Below are 24393 nucleotides of genomic sequence, written 5' to 3'. Positions count from 1 at the left end.
GCACTATTTTCCTAACCTCAAACAAAGAGACATGAAAATTTTATAGGTTATGTTTGATTTCTCCACTACTCAAGCGAAAAAATTTTAATCATTATTCCAATTCACTTAAGAAAAGAACATTTGTTTCAATTTGTGTCTAGTTCTTTTTTTTATTATTAAAAACAAAAGTATATTCAAGTTGAAATTGCGACGCGAATGAAATATTCATGGAGACTCGAAAAGTTTCACGAAAAAGCGAACCAATGGTGGAATCTAATAAAGAAGCATAACGAAACGATAAACTAGATGTAAGAAACGGAAAGGTAAAAAAGTCGAAAGGTTAACTACCGTCATCGTTCACTGGATATTGTCCTTTAAGTAGCCTCGAACGTTGCACGAAGCGTTGGCGTGCTATGCAAATAGAAATCGCCACAGGCTTCCTCCTACGCCAATTACTCACCGTGAGTCTCGTCGGAAATAATTATGGGAATGGAATAATTATACGTCCGACCCGGAAGTGCTGGGATCTCGCGATACCACCGTGAGAAAATTTATTTATCAACGTCTTTATTAAAATTGTAAAAACAATTTAGCTTTCTTGCTTTCTTTCTTGCTTACAGAATAACGTGCGTGCATTTAAAAATCGTATTATCAGATAGAATAATGAATAAAGAAGTGATTGTAGAACATTTTGAAACGTGTACAAGATGCAAAATTGAATATTTCTTATTTGAAATGAAGATAATGAATAGAAGATGAACAGATGATTCGATTAATTCGAATGGAATGATAAGTAAAATGAAAATATAGATCATAATCTTCTTCGAGAAATAAGCGATTTTTTGAAATTTTTAATTATTTCAATCGATTAATTATTGCTAATAATAATAATAATAAGTTATTATAATTATTGAATTAATGAATATTATTAATAAAAAAAATTCTATATTAAATTTAGAAAAAAGTTAAAGGCTATTTTTTCTAAAAATTAAAAATAATTTTTCACGAGTATCAGAATTTCCATTTTCATCCAAATCCAATAAAAATTAACATTTCGATTACTTTCTAAATCTGTACAAATCCCTCTCTCCAATAGACATGTGTTCGTTTCGAGTATCCGTCCGCATGAATTCGCAAAAAAACAGGGATAACGAAAAATGTCACGAAAGAAAGAAAAGAAAGGACGAAAGAAAGAAATAAAGAAAAAAAAGGAAATACGGTGAAATATTAAAGCGCGCGTGCATTTGTCAAGGAAATTTATACGGCGACCAGCATACGTCTCCATCTTTTCCCTTTTTCTATGGAAATAACTGAAATAAAGAACCTGTTCGATACACGACAGCTCAAAGAAATTCAACATTTCCTGTTTCGAACAATGGCGAGGAAGGTTCATTTTACGCGTACGTCCCTGGATTTTTGACCAGGTGGAGTCGATCCTCAGGGGAAATATCCAACCTCTATCGTTCTCCCCGTGGATGGTATTGTTTGTTTAATGATAGGAATACGAGAGAGAACGATCGATACTTTGCCTAGGAAACGGTCGAAGAATCGGCGAAAGCTCGCGCTTCCGCAAAATTAGATGGGTATTTGTACGGGACTGTTTACAAGTCCAGCTCGAGACTGGTCTCGAGACGACGATATTTCTCGTGTGCAAATAATGTGAGATAAACTTTACAAGATGTTTTACAATGTAAAGATGGAATGGAAAATATTGAATGAAAGTTGTGTAGATTGTGTAACGAGATCATTTAAATTTTTTTCGAAAATGAAATTTTATATACACTCAATTCGTGAGTTAAACTATATATTTAATAAAATGTTAAAATAATAAATATAATAAAATTGTTCCAATTGGAGAGTTAATTTTACTTATATTTGTCTCTATAAATAGTCGAGTAAATATTTTCTCTTTGCAAACAAGAAATTTCTTTTTTTTTAATTATTATTTGAAAATAAAACGGACAACGTTTTATTATTCTTATATTCACGAAAATCTTTCGAACCAAGGATAAACTTGCGCTATTCAAAATTACTTAAGCGTGAATCACGATTTGTTTCCTTATCGTAATTTATTACCTTTCTGTGTGAAGAATCAGTAATTTGCAAAGTTTGTGTGAATCTATAAATTTTGCGATTTCCAAAGTAATTTCAAATTAATTCGTTTCTCGTATCAAAAACTAAAATTCAAGAACTTGTTTCTTTTGTTATTTTCTATTGGAACATATCCTTAATAATTTTATAATCAAAGCTTATAGATGGAGATCGGTTCAGAAATTCTATTATTAGCATCGAATATCAAATTGTCTATTAAATTTAAAATTTAAAATCACGTTTATCGAATATATTCTTCGTCATTTTCATCATTCATTTCTCCTACAATGGCAAAACTTCTTATGACGAGGGAAAAAAATTTTATTTCTAAATTCATTGGTATATATGTTATTATTTTCAAGATAATTTATTCTAATTTAAATAATTAAATAGCTACAAATAAAAAGAATTATTAAATTCTCATGTTCCAAAGTCGACATCAATAATATATTATATTTATACATTATTAAAATTATATATAATTCAGAATTTTATCAAGATTTTCCTCGATGATTTCACGCAAATGTTAATTTTTAAAAAAAAAAACATTTATCAAATCACTCAATAAATCGATATAACCAACACATTTGTTATTTTACAAAATAATTATTCCTCTCAATGCTGTTCAATCGATGTTTTTATGAAAAAATTAAATCCAAAATCCAATAAGCCATCGATCGTTTGATTAAATTAAAATATTACATTTATAAGGATGGAAAAAGATGAATCGTATGAAAAATCCACAGGAAAAACGACCGAATTTTAACTATTCTCTGCGGTTTCAACCATCCTGATAAATAACGTTTCTCTCCCTGGTGGATGGTAAATCTCGATCGTCCAAAATCGATAAAAGATATAAATCGTAGCTAATATGTAATTACTATGTTAATGCGTACGTTAATAATCTCACAACTGGATTTATCTTTCAATTAGCCTTGTTTCATTTGTCGGGCAATTCATAGAGGAACAAAAATATCGGTTGGATTTTGTTCGTGCACTTATTGTTATGTCAATTTTCGATGGTACCTTTATTACTTTCACGGTTATCGTTTTTCGTTACGATAAAATTTTATTTCATTTGATTTTTCAACGATATTCGATGGCTGGAGAAATGTTCAAATATTTCTGCAATATGATATGATCCTTTATTTAGTGTATTTTTTGATTTGTGTCTTTTATTAGATTTAAATGAAATATCATAACATATAAATTGAAACAGTCTAAAAATAATAATATAATAATAATAATATAATAATACATAATGTATAATTAATAATAATACAATATGTAAATACGTAAAACATTTTCAGAATGATCGTCGATCAATAATAATAATAATATCAACCACCTCTTCAAACACCGAGATCGACAATCCTTTGAAGCAAAATTTCGAAAATTCATCGGTCAATGGAAATTCACTTCACTAGGAAAAAATAACGAGAATCTAATAAAATCATTCTCGCCTGTTTAATATCAATCACTTCTCTGCAAACATTACGTACACCTCTCATCTCGTGATCGATAATCGTGGGCGAACAGTAGAGTTTCCCAAATTCACACTTTGTTCCCCGAAGGGTTTGCATCGCGATATTAAAATCCGGTTACACCGCATCCGGCCACGATCGAGATAGCCGATGTAATGAAAATGTTTTTCCATCCTTTTTTTTTCCAGGTCGAATTCGTCGCGGAGGGGGTGAAAATGGAGTTGATCGAGGCGGCCAGGAGTGGAGCCGCCGGTGCTGCCGCCTGGGGCAAAATGGATTTCCACTGTCGGGAGCCGAGATCCTCGGACCCAATCACCTTCACCACGAGGGACTCTCATCTCGTGAGTATTCCCTCTTGTATTATTCCATTATGAAAAATATGAAATTCCCTCGAACAATTCTCGATAAGCTTGGACGTCTGTTTGAATGGAAAGGGGTAACGGTTAAGGGAGAAAATTAGCCCCTTTGACGGTGTCAACGAACGAATAGCGCGTATAATCCCTCGTGTATTTTAACTCTTTGCGCTTGAGGCTATCGACGATTCTCTGGTACAATCGTTTTTACTTCTGAATTAATTTATCAATTAAAATTTAATAATTTTTGTTAAAATAGAAAATTCTAGTAACTATTTTTTGCAAGTTTTTTTTTAATATATTCGATTATAAAATTGTTACTTGTTATCTTTAGTTTTGAGTGTTAATTTCTGCAATATGAAATTTTTTGGATATTAAGAAAAGTAGTAAGAAAATTGATAAAGGAAAGATTTTTATTATTATTCTTAGTATTGGATATTGTTGTGTGTTGGATATTAGGAGAAAAAAGGAGATTTGATTCAATGATTTCGTTTTTTTTAATTCAAAATGTTATTAATTTGATAAAAGTTAAAAGTACTAAGTTATGAATAGAATTTAGAGGATATAAATCTATAATAAATCTATATGTACAATATGAATAATGAAGATCAAAGCACACAAGTGTTTATCAACATAATGGAATATTGGATATTGATTATACAAATATTAGTTAATGAATTGAAAAAAGAGGTGAGTCAAACTGTATATTTGCCACGTCGCAAATCTCGTTTAAATCTATTTATATTTCGAAATCAGTACACGCCACACGTAAACAGAATCGGTTTCCTTTATACGATGGATCACTCTAGTCAATGTATTCATTGTTGTTTCACTTGTATTCCTGTCACGTTTTCAATTTTAAATCGTAACATTAGTCTTTTCTTTATTGTGTTTAACTATTAGATTAGAACAGTTAAAAATGTGTTAATAATTTCTCAATGTTTTCCTCATGCTTACTTGTTTAAAAAGTAATCCAATTTATGAATCAAAAACATTTTCGTCGATAATAATAAATTAATCTGACAATTTTTAATGCATAAAATATTTATTTTCACTTAGTTTTTCAATTTTTGTGCAAAAATCTGAATAGCGTTGGGATTAATCAAAAACCAATTTATATCTTTGACGTGAATACGTGATAAATTATAAAATCAATTTTTTTAACTGGAAAATCTGTCGTAGTTATTGTATTAGTTCAATTTTAATTTATAAAAAATATTACTTTTTAATTAAAAAGAATGTAGAAAATATATTTTCAAAATATTATATTCATGAGATTTTAAAATGTATTATAAATATAATATATAATAAATAAAATTATTCTAATAATAGATTTTATATATCTTATATACATGTTACAATTTAATAAAGATAAATAAAATTAACTATTTAACTTAATTAGATCAATAAGGATAATATAAATAATTCTTTTTTTAATTTCTTAAAAATTAATTTCTACAATTTAGCATTATTCAAATAAATTATCATCATTTCAATCTCAGGCGAAAGATATCCTTGTTCTTCTTTGTTAATTCACATTTTTTCGTGACACAGATATTGCCTCAAATTCAAAGAGTTAAAAATTAACAGGAAATCAATTATAATTTTATACAAAATCAAAAAATAAATTAGCAATAATTATAACGAATAACAACACGAAATAAAAATATTGTTCGAATACGAATATCTAGAGGAAACTATTAAAAGATCTTAAAGAAATGGAAACGGTTTCGAAAACAATTCGTGAAAGTTTTACAGTTGCATAGGGAAATATAAAAGTCGTATACTCGAAGAAAAGGTGGATTGTAACGGGTGGTCTTATCGAATGACGCGTTACCAGCGCGGAAATTTAAACGGAACCTGAATCGTGGTTCGAATGGCAAAGACGGGAAAGCAGTTGAAACGCCATTTTGCCTTTAGCACCTCTGCAAACGGTGCTCATGATTCTCTGTATGCAATGATTGTCGTTTCATGGCGGTCGGACCCATTCTCTGGTCCCAGGGTTTCTCAAACGTTTTTCACGTGGATTGCACGATTATTACCCTCGTTAGCTATTAAATTCGCTTCGTATGACTTGCAATGATATTCGATATCAGCTTCACTGTTTCGAAGTTTCAAATATTATTATTTTATTTGAATATCGTTCGAACATAAGCTATGATCACTGCGGGGTAACAATATCTGGAGTTTGGTGTGGAGTTCGATAATTGGAAAATATTTGATGCTGGTTTTTCAAATAATTAGCAATTTTAATCTAGTATTGGATGTGTAAGAATTGAAAGGTTGAGAGCATTTTATGTACAATTTTAAAATTATAGAATTTGAATTAAAGTTTGAGAAAGTATAAAATGGAGATCATATGAGAATCTTGATACGATAAATAAGTTGATTTATACTTTTCTAATTGAATAATAATAATAATAATAAAAAGAAACAAAAATTAATTTAAGCATCAAAAATGAATTTATCAAGTTTCTCGAATAACTACTGGTATAATTGAGAAAATTAAAGACTTCAACAAATACGTTTCAAAATAAAGAAAAATATCAATCAAGTTCTGATACCACTGAATAATGAATAATTCACCAATACATAAATTTTCATATCTCGTTCGAAAAATTCAGCAATCCGTTCGAAGAACAAATCTATTCAATCCCTCTTCCATTTCAAACCGAACTCAATCACGGCCTAAAAGACTCGAAAACTCGAAATCCGACCAATTACCATCATAACGATGAATCACGCTCAGCTAAACATGGCCAGGGAGCGGAAACAAAGGAAACAAGGTCGAGTAACGAAGGATCGTTGAAAAGGGAGGGAAATCTTTGGTGGGGCTTTATAGAATTTCGATGAAAAAAGTTTGAGAGACTCTGAGGGCGAGAGTCACGTAGTGGCGCTTTTTAAGAGCCGCGAAACGTCGTCGTTACCATTGCAAATCCTTGTTATCCCATTTATCGCGAAGGTGGCCGATGAAAGGAGATGAAAACGAGGTCGTGCAACGAACTAGAATAGCCTAAACGGATTCTAAACTTTCTTTGAGAGAACATTTCGCACCCCTCTCGTGTTTGTTTACGAATGATCGTTCGTAGTGAATCATGGTGACCATGAATAATTGCTTGGTATCTATCGGTGATTAAGTAACACGATAAATAGATGGTGTTTTGACAGGAGATGAAGAAGTTAACTCTTTTGCTTTTATATAATAATATAGAATACTATAATTCTTTTTAACGTGATGCTTCTTGAAATGATAAAAGTTTTAGGGATAGAAAGATTAGTGATAAAAATAATTTGTTGGGAATGCATTTGGGACTTTTGGTAAAATTCTTAAAAAGGAATTTGATGAATAATGACATTGGAGAAAATTTATTTTTGGGCAAAAGCTTGCAACACTTTACTTTTCACTTGACTTTAAATATCTTATTTTATTATAGAGTTTTTTTAATTTCATAAAATATAGTACAGATTTTTTAAAGATTTATTTGTTCATTTATAGAGATAAAAATTTTTTAATTTTAATACATGTTAATACATAAAGTAACAAGAAAGAAGAAATATTTCTTTATAATAACATAGAAAGAAGTAAATAGTAAATTAAAAAAGCTTTACAAAATAATGATGATAAAATATTAATTATCCAATTATTGTTGAATTAAATATATTAATTATTATATAACTCGTTCATACAATTATTGACTGTTAATATCTAATTATTCGTTTCCACGAATTAATCCTAATTATAATACAAATACAAACAAAACTTAATTAATTTTAATCAATCCAACTGTGAAGTTCCTCTGTATCGATATCACAATCACCGCGAAATTTGATCAAATTACAAATTTAAATAATAATGAACAACTAACAATAAACTTCGATCAAACTTCGACAAAATCCACAAAATTTTCTCATCCACGCTCTCATAGGAACATATATCGAATTCCAACAATATCACCATCAAATCCCAAATTCCAAATTCCAATTTAAATTTATAACATATTTCTCCCCAACAACTTTAATCACGGATAACCAAACAAATTGCTGTCTTCCATAACATCACCTACAAGATTCCTATTCTCATTATCCACCGCGATCCTTTCACGCGCATGAGCCAAAAAAAAACTATCCGAGGGTTTGGGCACAAATTCAATTTCGCGGCGACCTGGATACATCCGGGAGAAAGTGGGAAAAGTCCAGCGCATCCGGTGCAATGGATGGATGCCACTATGCACGTGCGCGCTGCTCGCACTGAATCGCGCGCGAATCCTGCGAGACATGAAAATGCGGTGTCATCTCCCTAAGCGGATCATACGTCTCTCGTGTTCATGCTGACGGTAGATACAAGCGGAATCCGTCACACGATGAGATCGAGATTGAATTCGACAACGTCGGATGTGGATTTGACTGGTTGATTTCGATTTCTTCCTCGTTTCTTTTCTTTCTCCTTGTATCGCGGGATGTAAGAATTGATTATTCGTTTATTTTAAATATTTTAATACGGCAAAGGTTAATGCTCGTAGGATGCATGGAATACAAAAGTCAAAGGATTACGAAGAAACATGGTGAGGTTAGTTATTCGTGTCAACGCGAGGGCGCATCGATCGACGTATAAAGGCCTATTTTTAATTAGTCGTTATTTTATTATTAAGTGAATTATCAAGAAAATTTTGTTATTTTTTTTTTATTATAGGAAAGTAACGAGAGATAAAGAATCGTTTGCTAAATTTGTGCAATATATGGCTGTTAATAATTAACTTTTTTGATCGGGAAAAGGATAATTATAATTAAATATAATTAATATTAATTTACAAATTTTATAAATGATATTAGATATCATTATTAGATTGTAGGTCTTTAAAAGTCTTTAAAAGATCTATAATAGTATTAAATTAAGTAAAATTATTTAAAATTTAGCCTTCAATTATAAAACAGATGTTAGAACGAAATATTAATGCAAATAGTTAAGATTTAAAATTGGATGTAATGGATTATAAGAGTTTTGCATATTTCTGTGCATATTTACTATGTTGCAGTGAATTGCGAAGCTTCTTTAAAAGTCATGCAAATTAAAATTATTTATTTAATTCTGATTCTTTTGAAGTTCTTTTTCTTTTGGAAATTCTTATTAAATTTTCTTTTATGCAATATTCTTTTTTTTTTATTTTTAAATTCTGAAACAAATCACGAAAATTAAATCACGAAACAAATCATCAAAATCTTGAATAGCCACACATTTTTGCTTAATACTCTAAACTTAAGTTTTCCTTATTTTTTAAGATTCATCCACATCGATAATTTATTCAAGTTATTTGAATTCATTTACGCAGTAATTTATCTTTAAATTAATTTCATAAATGACGTTAAAGAAATGAACGAAGAAATTTTCTTAGAATCTATAATAATTTTATAATAATTAAATAATTTGAATTGGAATTTTTTGAGAGAAAATTTCATACATATATAAGATACATACATATATAATATCTGTTTACTTATGCAATAAAATTAAAAATTTTTTCATAAAAGTTTTGTAAATGATTAATACAAAGTCAATATAAATTTATAATTACAAATTTAATAATGTTGAAACGATTCGTTGAAGATAAAATAATCGAGCGATAAATTTTACTCTCTTGCTCAAAAAGGAATTAAATAAATTAGATAGGTACTAATGGCGTGTAACAATCGAAAGGTTTTAAAGGATTACGTGGATCGTTCGTAAAACCAATCCAACATTCCCCAATATCGAAATTGAAACCGACAGAATGAAAATCCACGAATGAAGAGGAAACGACGCGACGTGGTCATCCACCATTGCTATCCAATTGAAAGACTATGCGCCCAATGGAAGCGAAATCGAAAAATCGTTATTCACCACGAAAATATCACGTATACTTCGAAATTCGGCAATAACAAATAATAATTTCTATCTTTCATAATTTATGATTAAACATTTCCGTTAATTATTTTTTATGAATACTGTATTTCCTTTCGCAATCTTCGTCGTATTTTATATGAGTATTTTCATATATAAATAGAGTAAAAAACTTAAATTGCTTATAATTTAACAAATAATATTTCTACGTATCGAAATTATTTATTTTAATATCTCATAAAAAAAATAAAATTCCATTTCTGATATTGAAATATCATATGTTTTTATAAAACGTAATTTTATATAAATTTCGTAAAAATAAGAGAAATATTGAAAAATGAGAGAATAGAAACTCGTGAAGTTTTCTTAAAACAATTTTTAATGATATTAATTTTTAATAAGTTGCATTTTTAACGCAACTACGCAACAGTAAATCCATACAACGTAAACCAACATTACTTGATAAGTGGAATTTCCGAGAATTACTCGTTATTAAATTCAGCTTATTTGAGTTTTAGTAAAACAGTTAAGTTTTGATTAAATATACGCTTTCCAGACATTTAATTGTATTACATAATTCATGCACAATTCATCGAAGTTTCATACGTGTTATATATTTCATTAAATGAATCTAAATTTGAAAATTAATTAGATTCGAAGACAAAATTTAGTTGCTAAGAAAAGATATTTATATCTAAAATTTCATTTGACGTAATATTCTTAGATGGTATGATATTGTAGAAAAGACGGGCAAAGATTTATGAGCAGTAAGAAGTTGGAATGCTAGACAAAGGAATGATTAAGAGAGGATTTTTGAGAGAACGTATTGTTCCGGATTTTCTAATAAATGATAGTCTTTTCACCACAATTTACGTTTGAAAGATTTATGTCAGATAGTACGGGCTATTGAAAATTTTAATTATGAAATTTTACAATTTTTTATCGCGTTGTACAAAAAAAAATTAAATTATCATAGGTTCCAATTAAATATCAATTTGTTCTAACATTATAATACTAATTTCATTATACGTTGAGAAATCTAAGAATATTGCAGTGAATATATTTGGAAAATATTTGAAAAAAATCTTTGTTTTATGCAAAAAGTGTTATAAAATTTCCATATTCATACTTTATTCATATTAATTAGACAACTTACTTTATTTTTTTGGTTTACAAAAAAATAATAAAAGATTTAAATGAAGAAATTCAATTGAAATTCAAGTTAAAATTTCTCGCTTTTAGTAGATGCATATTAATTCCTTGAGAGTGTCGAATGTTGGATTAAAATTCTGGAATTGCCAGTCTCTTAAGTTAAACTCATGTAAGTACAAGGTTTCCATTTTGCATAACTTGCATATTTTACGTGATATACTCTACAGCGTGGAATTCGAGAAATTAAAAGATGCTCAGTAATCTTATATTATTTCTTCTTATTTTCACAAATATTACGAAAACTTATAGCTCGCAAAGAATATAACAAGAAAGTATGTCACAATTATTCTACAAATATTTTCAATTATTTTCTTATTATTATATTATATCATCATATTAAATTATATAATTATTTATTAAATGTATATAATTATATCATTATATACATTTCCTAACCTCAAACTTATAATTTAGAAAGTTAAAATTTCAAAATCAATTTAAATTTCTTTAATCTCAAATATTTCCTAACCTCAAAACACTTAAAAATATTGGGCTACGAAATAAATTGAGATTGATTAACATGAAAGCAAAAATTTTAAAAACCAGCAATTCAATTCGCAATTATAGTCAAATTTCAGACAGCGTGAAACAAAAGAACCATTAATATTCCCGCCGGATCGTATGCGTATTTTCTAGGGACACACAAATTTGGAGGCGGGAAAAAATGATCATTCGATTAATCGAGGAAATCTGCATATCCATTTGTTGGTCGATGGGAGTTCACGCGAGATTCATCGGTTGTTCGTGGGCCACATACGTGCATAAGCGCACGTGGGACACGCGAGGGCCGTTCACTAGGAAAATGCGATTTGCATAGAGCCGTTTAATTGAGGCATCGTTTCGCATTAGCGTTTGTCATTTAGCCGGGCTTGTTTTGCGAATTTGCGATACGAATTCGTCGAACGTTACGCGCCATCAACGCCATCTGCTTCCTCTTTTTAAAAATCATAATATTTTCGTTATGAATGTTTAGTTACATTAAAGAAACTTAGAGAGATTTATTGAAAATGTATTTTGTACGTGAAATAGTAAGTTCTTTACGGAAGATATATTTATTTTTGTATATATTCGCATCTTAATTTTATCAATTTTTCACTTTCTAATCTTGTGATGATTTTTTAATTAAAAAAGTAATAATAACGTAACATATTTAAATACATAAGATGATTATATTCACGAGCTTGATAAGTGATGGAAATTTATGAATCTTATAATTAAACTAGGGACGCCACTAAAACCGTGTTCAAATAACTTTCAAAGCTGTGAAAAATTTTCTCATGAATTATAAAGTTAATTCGATCCGTTTGCCAAACTTAATTTACGATAGAGTTTAAGGAATTTCAATAGAATATGGAAAATATTAATCACGATTCCTTCTTTCGATTTGAATAGATACTTTGAATATAGAAAAAATTCAAATTTCTTTTCATAAATAAATATTTAGAAACTCAGAAATATTGAGGAACTTTTCATAATAAAAATATAAGATATTAAATAATATCAATTTTTATTTTTATCTTTTCGTGTTTAGAATCTCACAATAACTCCTTTACTTTTTTTTATCCCTGTGAAATTAAACAAATAAAATATTTAAATACATTGCATGTATAGAAGAAAATTTTCCTAGTTCTCGTTTTTCATTTAACACGAAATCACGTTATTCAACTATACGGCAACTTTATCGCGTGTTAATTTTCCAAGTTTAATTTTCCAAACGTATAAATTAATTGTAAAATATTTAAAACGATTCAAAAATTTTTTTTAACTTATTTATTATTTTAAAATATTTGAATGTATATATCAATCTTTTAAATTTCACTTATTTTTTTTGAAATGAAAATTTTATCAAATAATCAAGAATATTCTATCATTCCTTTAATAATAGAAAAGTATGGAATAAAATATACGTATGATACCTAAAATAGAGTATTAAAAAACACATTTTCGCCTCGTTTCTAAAATCGTAATATTTACGAAATCCATTCTTCAATTAGATTAAAATATTTATTCATTGATTAAGAATATTAAGTAAAAATATTTATTTTAACGAATTAAGATTTCTTCTCTATATTTCTCCAACCCTTTATCTGCAAAATGATGATAAAACTTTCTTGGTTACCTAATATCTCACAAAAGGAGGAATATTAAGGTAATCGAAACCGTGGCTTACAAGAGAGAAAAACTCGTCTTAAGAGTCGTAAATTTTTCCTGGGCTTCGTCCACCCAGGAACTCGAACAGTTTTTCTCGTTCTTCCCTTTGTTTCCATCGTTCTTTGTCTCTGATCAGACCCAGCCAGTAGTTACCGATAATTAAAACGCATCCCCCTCCTCCTCCGTTCGTGTTCGCCTCCACATCTCATCGGCGCTTTTTCGGATTTGGCGGAGGAGCGATTCGATTTAAGTACCATCGATCGATTTTTGTTTCAATTAGGAAGTCTGGGTAAAAGTGCTGGATTCGTAATCTCCTGTTCCGGAGAACCTTCCCGACTCTTGAGATTTAAGGGAAAAAAAATGGGAATAGGTTTGTTCCTCCGCGTCGTAGGGACGCAGATTCTCATTAGACTCTTTCTAAATTGATAATTTGAGAGAGAAATTTTCGCTAGTTAAAATTTCATTTAGCTTTAGAAGAGGAAATTGTTGAAATATTAAATTGGATGAATCCTTATCCCTTTCTTAAAATATCCAATGTGTTCTTTTTCTTTTGTTTTTGCATATTCTTCCATGGAATTTAAGATATTCTAGTAGAATATAAAATATCTAAGGCCTTGTGAAAAATTGAAATGAATTTTGTACGAGAGATGAAATTATGAATTAAACTTCACAAATGTTTTATAATAATTAATTATAAATTAACGCGCTATTAAAATGTCGTAATGAAAACTATTGAGAAGTCAACAAATATGATGTTATAAATATAAATATACTCCGTATGTTGAATTACAAAATTTAATTTTGACTTTAATTCCAATTTTTTTAACAAATGACATCAAAAATCGACGTTGTGCAATCATGTTGATGTGTAAAAAATTTCAATTTCAATTTTTAATTTTCATTTTAATTCTCAATTAAAAAACAAATTAAAATTGCATAATTACTATGGAAAGAATTATGAATATGAATTACAAAATATTTTAAATCATTGTAAAAATATCTACAAACTAGAAAGATTACAAAAACAATTTTTATCGATTTTTATTCAGATATAACAAGTATTCTTTTTTAATCTCTCGAAAATAAGGCGGGAAATTTGAATTCTACAATTGAAACAACGCAATTCATAAATTCATATTTTTCAAAATACGAATCACTGTAAATAAATTATAAAAATAAAACAATTTCGATCGATTTCTACCAAATTTATATTTTTTCCGCACGCGACTCGTTCATCATTTCTTTATCGGCATTTTTTTTTCCTCCTTTCCAAAGTAAAGTAAAGAAATTTGAACACGACATAATTCCACACTTCAGTATGACACACGAGGAACGATCGACAGGAGCGTGAATGCGAGCAAATTTTTGTCACGTTACGACAATCTTTTCCCGTGAAAAAATTGTCAGGGATTGGAACGAATTCCGAGCGATCCCCGGCCATGGAAATTCCTACGATCGACGTAATTCCGGCTCTGTGATGTACGCGGCAATGAAAACGCACGGCATCCCTGGCACGGCTCATAAAATATCTATAAACCGAGTTTCGGCCACCGAATTGAACGGCAACGTAAACGCCGTATTTTCAGGCCCGGCTGCCTGACATTTTGGTAATTGAATCATACTTCCGGCCGGCCAGGACGCTTTTATGGCCTTCATCGCGCCATAAATAAAGGACGCTCTGATGAAACTTGACGACGTTCCAACCTTTCGAACGAGCCCTTTCGTGGCTATGTGAAAGATTGTGAGTGGAATGACAATCGCCATAACAGGCTGGTGACGCTATGGCAAAATGGCAGCATATATACTTTAGGCGGTTGATCGATAGGCGATTTTGAAAGCTTTATGGTTTCGAATTATTGCAAAATGTGGGGATTCAAAGTTTTAAAAAAGAAATGAATGGGAATATATTTTATTATTATTTGTATGGGCAAAAATATCTATGCATTATGATCTACTTTTATAATATATTTTAATAATTGACAGAATAAATTTATATTTATTCTTCCCATGTAACACAAAATAACACATGATTTTATTATATCTATACGTCATATAGATATCTTAATCCTTTTGTGGCAGGATTACAATTTTTAAGGAATATAAGCGTATAATAAAATTCTTTGTACGAGCTTCATATAAATTCTCAATTTTTATAAAATAAAAATTGTCAATTTTTAAAAGCGTATTGTTTCAACTGCGAGCTAGACTAGACTTACGTAACAAAATAATTATTTTAAATTATATCCAATAATTATTTATTCCTTATTAAAATACATAAATATCTGTACTTGATCTCTTAATATTTATATTTCGGTATAACGATTGTTGCAATTGTTTCTTCGAACGAGAAACAACGTGGAATTAAATTGGACAAGAGAAGAAACGAAACAAATTTTATGAAAAATACATAAAAGAGAAAAGAAAATACGGAATAAATTGCGAGATTTCGCGCATTAGCGCGAACGAATGTTTTCGTTTCGATTAATAATTGCCCGTTTCCATTGTAAATTGATCCTATAAATTATATCCAATTTCCGGAGATATTGTGTCGCGCTTGTTTTGGAACCAATCGTGTAACGAATTATCCGCGCTCATTTTCTCGGGAAAATGAAGGACAGCTGTTCCACGCTCGAAATAGGGACGCTGTTTCATTGAAAGATCAACGGCCATTGTTGAGTCACGCGACCGATTTTAAATTCATTTCGTTCGATGTAATTCTCCGGCTCAACCTGCTTTTCAATTAGAATCCTTTCGACTCGTGGAAGTTTTATTCGAATATGATATTTGTGTGGAGGATATCAAGGATGGAATCTTTGAAATTGATAAAATTTGTTGGATTAATTTTAATAGTTCATGATTATTTGAAAAATAAGATTTTTCATCATCGATTGCTATTTGTTATAAAAATAAAAAGTATTTCTTTTGGACTACGTAATGTATAAATGATATTAAAAATTTTTATCTAAATCACATCAATACAATTATATATTTATTGTATCATCTTTCTTTATTATATAAAGTAATTTTTTTCGATGAGTATATCATAATTTAATAAAACAACATTTGTCGAAATGTTTAACAAATATTTAAAAAGAAATTAATAAAAGCAACAAAGAAAAATAAGTGATTAATATATAAAACTAATAAATCCATAAATAATTATGCCCAAATAACCATGAATTATCCTGTTCAAATATAATATAAAATTCGCATTCATAAAATTTTCAATGGATATAATACGATATTACGATTTAATAATTCATCATATTCCATATAATATTGAAAAACAAATAAAAGTATCCTGTTACCAAAATTTATCCAACAATCGACTATTATATTAAACAAATATCTTTCCCAAGGACTGGTTGTAATTGCCTCTATCATAATTGCGTCGATTATACCCGAAAAAGATCCTTTCGATTACTCAATCTCGTTATTTCCACGGCTCGAAACTTTTCTATCAGCGAGAGAAGTTTAAGGAAATTTTCAGCTTGGTGAAAGAGACCCATTTAATTAATTGAATAGTGCGATCGTTACAGCCGGCTCGAGGGCGATAATTACACCTTCCGAACTCGACAATAAATGACGACGAGGTGCGCGACAAGTAAAAATCGGTATCGATAAAAGTCGAAGTAATTGCTATTCGCACGAGTCATGAAATATTAACGCGGTTAATTGCTTCTTCGTGGAATGAAATGTTGTCGAGAAATTTGTCGTGTGCCTCGAAGAAGAAAGAAAAGAGGTGGAATGAAGACGTTGAATAAAGGAAAAAATTTAAAAAAAGAAGAAAAGATACGAAAGAGATAAATTTTATAGGGATTTCGTGAATTTGTTAATTATTAAACGCAAAGTAGAACAGAACGTTGATTATCTGTGATAATAGTAGATGGATTAAGAAAAGATAATGTGACAGTTTATCTTTAAAAAAAATATAAATATAGAAATTAAATATGATTCGATTAAAGATTTATACATTTCAAATCTCGTTATCTTGTTATTTTATATTTTTATTAATATTTAAACTTTATTGACTTCTACAATTTTTAATTATGTCGAGATTTGTTCTCAAGAATTTCGGTAAAGTTTGATCGAACTTTTCTGAGACACTTTGGATAATCGTTGATTAAAACAATCAAATGGTAAATAGGTTAAATTTTAATTAATGAGAACGGTGAACCGATAATATCGGTTATTATTGGGTTTTTCAACCTGCGTGTAATTAATAGGCATCGACTAATTAGCCAATCATGTTAAAAGTCATTTATAATTACGAAATTACACGCGAATCTGTCTAATTAGACAAATTTTCGGATTTCAAAATGACAAATTTTGATAAATTTTATGATTAAAAATGTAACAGTAATTCGTTAATATCAATATTGAAAATAATTTTATTATAAATTTGGTTTAAAATTATAAAATATTTCGTGTGTTATAATAATTTAATTAATTAATTAAAATTTCCAAAAAAATTATTTTTTAATTGCCAAAATATATCAAAACTTATTTCTTCCTTTAGATATTCATCAAAGATAATAATTAGTTGAAAATTTTAATTAAATGCAAAATAAATGTTTTATATTTTACTAATATTACGCTATTATAATATTATTCCTGGCACGAGTCAATATTTTAAGTCGATTAACAATGATTATTAAACATAAAACACAATACGATCATAAAATAGGATCCTCTAACGCTAAATAGTCAGATAATACTTGCATAAACAAGCATTTCGTTATATTTGATCTGCTTATAAACTAAAACTACATTTTGAAAGTATATTCCAAATCGTGCTAAATGTAATAGGTATTTAATTTCTTGCTAATCCTCTACTAGATAATATGTTAATAAACAATATTTGTTAGAATCTATATCTTTACATGTTCCATATACATCCCATGTATTTAAATCAAAGGATATCTCATATTTAAATCACATAAATATTAGTAAATAAAATTGAAATTGAAATTGGTATTATTATGTAATTATTATCTATCCATAAAATAAAAAAGATATTCGTTGAATCTCAATCATATTCTTTCCAATCTAATATTTCAAGCTTCATCGAAATCTTATTTTATCTTAACAGCGTCACAAATAATTCAAATTTATACAAGTTTGTTGCTATTCTTAATCGAAAACTCTAATCGAAAGGAAATTTTCTTCCATAATTAAAAAAATATAACATTCTGTCTATACGTATTAGCCGAACACGAATTACAAATAACAATTAACGCAACGTTGGGCCCCAGCATGTCGACCAATAAGTTCTAAAATATTCGTGCATCAAATAACCAGCTAACACTCTAACAAGCCAGCACTTGGAATCGGCCAATCTCTGGCAACGAACGAGGTTTAGTAAAAAAAAAAAAAAAAAAAAAAGAGGGTCGTCCACCACTTTTGTCGCGCGCTAGACACTGAGTTCAATTAAATCGCAACACCCTTTGGCCGCGGCGCAATATCGAGTATTTGCCAGCCGAGAGAATTGGCCACCGGGTCGAAAGGTCCTTCGGGGAATTTCGTGATCGCGCAAAAACTAATTATCGCGCGCCCCCTATGCGCCGATGGAAACCCTTTGCCGCGTCCATTTTGTTATTCGCCCGGACTCGACAACATGGCGACGTGTCCTGTCGATCGAATTTCGATCCATCTCTAAACGTAGACCGATGATGGGGAAATTATTAACGATAAACGGTTGGGAAACGGTTCTTCTTTAAATCAAAAGAGGATTTCGCGTGCGATAGCAATTGAAATAATAAATATTAAGAGTTGCTTGTCTCTTAAACAAATTTTACTTCATATGTAATGAACGAAGTGAAGCATTCAAGTTAAGTTAGATAAGATAGTCAGACTAGTAGAATAAATTTAAATACGCAGCTTTTATATACACTTTTCACATTTTATACAATATAAACTCATCTTAATACAGTCATAGTTAGACAAATGAAATGAGATAAAATCAAGCAAGTAAAACGAGAAACTCGGAATAAGACAAATGGATTGAAACAAAGTTAATTCTCTGTAGTACTCTAAATAATATCTTATAGAATCCTTAATAGAATAGAATTGCTTACGTTAAAAATAAAGTTTTACATATGTATTCTATACTTTTCTATAACGTACGTTCAAATTAAATATCCATTTATAAATCACAGAAAATTTAGAAAACAAGAAAGAAAAGAATTTTCCCAAGATAATTGTCGTCTTTTCGCCCATTCCTTTTCACCTAAATTTAATTTACACGTTAGGAACGCGTGAATCATCACCCGCCTCGTCATTAATATCGGTTGAACAATTTCAACCTCTGAATATTTTCGCAACCGAACAAACCCCATATTTGCATACTCTCGACTCGTTGTCATTTGCACACCGGCCACTCTAATTGAAACTCGTTATATTCCGAATTACTCCCATTGCGCGGGATTCGCATTATCGCATTACCGATTTAATGTTCGCATTCCGTTCATTTGCCGGGCTAAGCTTTTTAACCAACCGAGCTAATCCCATTGTCGTGCGATCTATCTTCGATTTAGCGAACGAATTTCGCGGTTTTGAGCTTTTATCTTAATACTCCTTTCATTTCGTCTTATTCCAGATCATCGTACGTGCATTTTTTTTCTATTTTTTGTTTCCAGTCGCGATTCATTCGTGGTTGGATGATCATTGGTTGAAAATGTAGACTGAAAAAAAATCTATAATAAAATTTATGTGATATAGAAGAAGAAACAGTAAAGAACACATTATGATATTTAAATGGCAAGAAAAAGTTTCAAGTTCTGTTTCTCTTGCAGGCAGGAATTTTGCATGAAAATGAAAACGTATTTTTAATTATGGATCAATGGATTATTTCAGAGTTTTTATGATCGAATAGAAATATATGAATTTATTTTTTTTTTCTAAATAAATATCAATCTTACGTATAATTTCTTGTTATCCAAAAGTTCATAAAGAGTTTCATTTATTTAAATTCTTTTTTCCTTCGTTTTTCATTTTTACCTCGCACGGGAATTCATTAAACAACCATTAAATAATATTCCTGATACTTTAATATTCTACATATATGTATAATTTATTATTGTAATATCAATATGCAGTAATACTAATGTATATACGCATTTACATTATTCATGGGGTAGCTTTGAAAGCCTCGATTCTAGAGGCTGAAACAACAGTTAATATACATAAATGTCAGTTAAGAAATATATTTATTTACAATCAATTTAGATAAAAAACGAGAAAGACAATTGTGCGATAAAGATAGATCCGTTCTACCGCAATTCGTGCTTGTTTCAATTAAATGCAGAACAAAATAACTTGCAACTTATGATTAATAATAAGCTTCAACTAGCATTTTTGAATGGAACTAAAATTTTTGTTTCAAACCTTCGCTAAAGTAATATATCAAACGTTGCTCGATTTATTCCCCGTCCAAATTCGGAGGGAGGTTAAACCCATTATCGTTTTTGCCACGTAACTCAAAATCAAAACTTCAAACCGTAATCCACAACAGATATACGTATATAAACACACGCATATGGCCATTCGATATCCATCGTTAACACTTCGCAATTACGTTGATCCATTTATTAAATGCATAATTATTTGATGCATCGCCTGTTACACGCGAACTCGTGTAAATCTCGTGAATACGAATCGAATTATCATCCAGCACCGGCCACGTTATTTATCGTAATATGAACAGCATCGAAGCGTGAATTTACGCATACATACGCGTATTATCCACGTAACCTGTGGAGAAGGCCCCGAATTATGCATCTCAATTTTACCATTCCCGATCGTACCCGTGGCCGCAACCATTGAAACTATTGAATTATTTATCGGCCGGATGCGGGAAGACGCGAAATTTTCTTCCCTGGATCGAAGAAAACCGTGAAACTCCTTGAATTCAGCCCGAGTGGAAAACTTATTCGCCTAACTGCTATTTGATTTTGAGTTTTTTGAATAATCGCATTTTATGAGACTTTGGTACTTTTGTCAACGGAGTATAATATTATATTATATTATTATATTATTGATTTAATAATAAATGAGCTATTTATGCAATGTTAGTTATATTAATTGTAACAATTATACTTTATTTTTGTAATTTTATTAATAGTATTATGTCTTGTTCAGACGTACTTTATAAAAAAATTTAATTTCAACATATGGAAAGTTATAATTTACACTAATGTATTGATTCAGTAACAATAAATTGAACTATTTACAATATTGATGAATTATTCCAGCAAAATATTTTCTCAGTTAATTTTAAAAAAAAAATTTCAGCAGATTTAGAATAAAGTAACCTTCTTATGAATATAGTTTAGAATTGCAAACACTTGGCCAGGCTAAATTCAAAGAAAAATCTCGTTCCACGCAATCGTAATTCATTTTTACGACTTCGCCCGGAAGTTAATAAGCGCGATTTATTACTTTCCGTGAAAGATGGCTTCGAAAGACTCTTCTCTTCAATTCTCTCTCCATTAAGACTTAATGACACAATGTAATATGATATCGAATAGAAATTACGTCATTTACTTTGATAAATAATTAACAACGGAATCGTTGCCGAGTTTTGTAATCGTAATCCATAATTTCGCGAATTTCATTTAACTTGGCAACACTTCTCAGCAGAGAGAAAAAATCGAGGTGAACCAAAAACTGATTTGTTTTACGACATGCCCTCCTCCCGGAAGGCTTCTGATTTATCTACCGGATTTCCCGTGCTCGCTCGTTTCGCGCGTTGACACACGCCAGTGTGTGCTGTCCCGTGTATTTATTATCTAACTAACGAACGCTAACCGAACAGAAGAAAATCGGAAGTCGAAGTTTATCTGTGAATGGCTTGGACGATAGATCGATGGACAGAAATTTTTCATTCGTTCACATTTACTTTTAAATAGATGGAATTAACGAGGATGATGTAAACGTACGTGTTATGGAAATTTCATATTTTATGATGTCAACGATCAGAGGAGTTGAGAAATAGTTCTATGATATAAAATGTGAATTATTGCAGTTGATCTTTAGTTATTTTGAATGAACTGTAGGCCGTTGCTTGTTGTAAAGAAACATGTAACTGTGTCTATAAATCAAAAAAATTATTAAATTACATGAGTTTTAATGCAACGTGGCTTTGGATACATTTTCTTTTTTTTTTTAATTAAGAAAAAGAGACAAATCAATCGTTCTTCTACGTTCCCTGTATACGCCATTCGTGTAAAAATCAAAGATACGCAGAAGCGTGAAAGTATGTGCGTATGTTAACTCAACGAGATCAAAATAAATAACCGTAACAAATCCCCCCGTTACTGGAAATATTTGTTGAAATTCTGATTTTTTGTCGACATATTCATGTTTTATCCTTTTCATCTTTTTTTTTTGTCAGAAAAAAAAGCTAAACAAAAATAGAAGAAAATAAAATAAAAGTAATAAAAAATAGATAAAAAATAGCAAAAAAAAGAAAAAAATGTCAGCGACCAATCGATTGTGCCGCTTGTGTCAAGCTCGAGGCATAGAGGAAAAACTATACCTACCTTTGTTTCATCGTAACAATGTAACACAACGATAAAACGCTTTCATCGCGACAAACGTTCGTCGATTCCGACAGAAATTTAATTGAAACCCCCGGTGATTTTATTTCATACGTGAATAGGAAGAGATCATACGTATAATCGGGGATGTAGTAGCTTCATAGAGTTGATTTACCAATTGTTTAACTGTAACGGGATTCATGTTCACAATATGATGAAAAAATAGTGAACACATAACTCTCTATGTTCTTTGATGTTCGTGTAAAATTAGTGAAAAATAAATCTTGATATTCTGATATCAATGAATTTGGAAAGTATTATATTTCAAAGAAGATAAAATATCTGAAAGAATATATTGGTTAAATGAATATAAATATATACAATTATGAGTTTATATTAAATCTAAAGATTATAAATAATAATTTTCAAATAATAAAAATCTTCCATTAATAATCTTGAAGAAAATTGATATTCTATTTTTGTGTAAGCAATTGAATTATCAAAAAAATTTTTAATTATTATTATAAATTAAATTTTTATTATACGAAATATTATATCAATATTACAAATATTATTAATTTATTTTCGTAATGCGTTTATCGCCATGTCGAAAACTCCAATGTGTAGCAGTTAATTTCATTTAAAGTAAAAAACTGGCAAAAACCAAGCAGGAAGCTGGTTACTTTGTTATTAGCTCCTTCTCGACAGTTCAAATTTCAGCGGCTACTTACTTTCGACCCAGTATGTCATAATTATTCGTGAAAAGTATTGCAAATGAAAGTTGCAACCAGACATAGCGTTAGCCACTCGAGAACCATCATTTTCCATGAAACTTTATTTTTTCGTGCATGCTAATTTCTCTCTCTCTCTCTGCTTCGTCATTTCATCTCTGTTTCATTTCTGACATCGATGAATAATTTCTTTAAATTAAATTTGCAATAAAGATAAAGAATGATAGATACAATTTATCGAACAAAACTGAAAAATGAAAAATTATTATTAAAAAATTATAATAATCGTAATATCAATAGTTTACAAGTCATTTTACTATTGATACCAAAAATAAAAAATGAAGAATCTCAACAAAATTAAAATTATCTTTATTTCTTTAATCGAATTTTTACAATTCAAATTTAGATGTAAAATATTATAAAAATATCTATAATTAGAACTAAGCAATAAAAGAGAAAAATCTTTTAAAAATTCGATATTAAATTATCACGAATTTTCATTAAAATTAAATTTTTCGAGATAGGTGAATTTCTTTATAAAACAATATGCGAAGATTCCTGATTGAATACATCTATGAATATATTTGCAAACAGGTTACACTTCTCATTCAACCACGTTCACAATTCGTACAGTTTATGCGTTTCATGGGGGAAACTTTGTCATTGGCGTTATGAAAAAAGCACGGCCATTAAGATGGCCTTCGTTCTTTCGAAATCTTGTTACGTTAATGCTTTAATTAAGACACGATGCAACGACGAACCCTTCTCCAACAATAATCAAAGGCCTCGTTAGACCCCCTTTCCTCTTTCTCTGGAATTAAACCGCAAATCGGGCCTGCAATTTTGCCATACAAATTCCTCGCCATAAAGCGAAATTCCGGCATTATTGCCGTAATCACGAAACGATAACGAGACACCTTCTGACCAGGATCTCCTCTGAGCGAATCGAGTTTCTCTTCCGAAACGAATCTCGTTTAG

At 29.8% G+C, this 24393-nt stretch overlaps 1 protein-coding gene across 14 annotated transcripts in view; it reads left to right on the top strand.

Annotated features, from left to right (window-relative positions):
• LOC108001332 (neurexin 1) overlaps positions 1 to 24393 on the top strand; it is a 394345-nt gene that overhangs the window by 204063 nt on the left and 165889 nt on the right. For all 14 annotated transcript variants that reach the window (XM_062075807.1, XM_062075808.1, XM_062075805.1 and 11 more), the window contains one exon: positions 3743 to 3895. In XM_062075807.1, the coding sequence (XP_061931791.1) occupies positions 3743 to 3895 (153 nt within the window). The remainder of the gene's footprint in view (positions 1 to 3742; positions 3896 to 24393) is intronic.

Source organism: Apis cerana, linkage group LG5, assembly GCF_029169275.1.
Source record: "Apis cerana isolate GH-2021 linkage group LG5, AcerK_1.0, whole genome shotgun sequence".
In the NCBI taxonomy this organism is placed as follows: Eukaryota; Metazoa; Arthropoda; class Insecta; order Hymenoptera; family Apidae; genus Apis; species Apis cerana.
The sequence above is the reverse complement of the archived record's forward strand: the minus strand, read 5'-3'. Positions and strand labels throughout refer to the sequence as shown.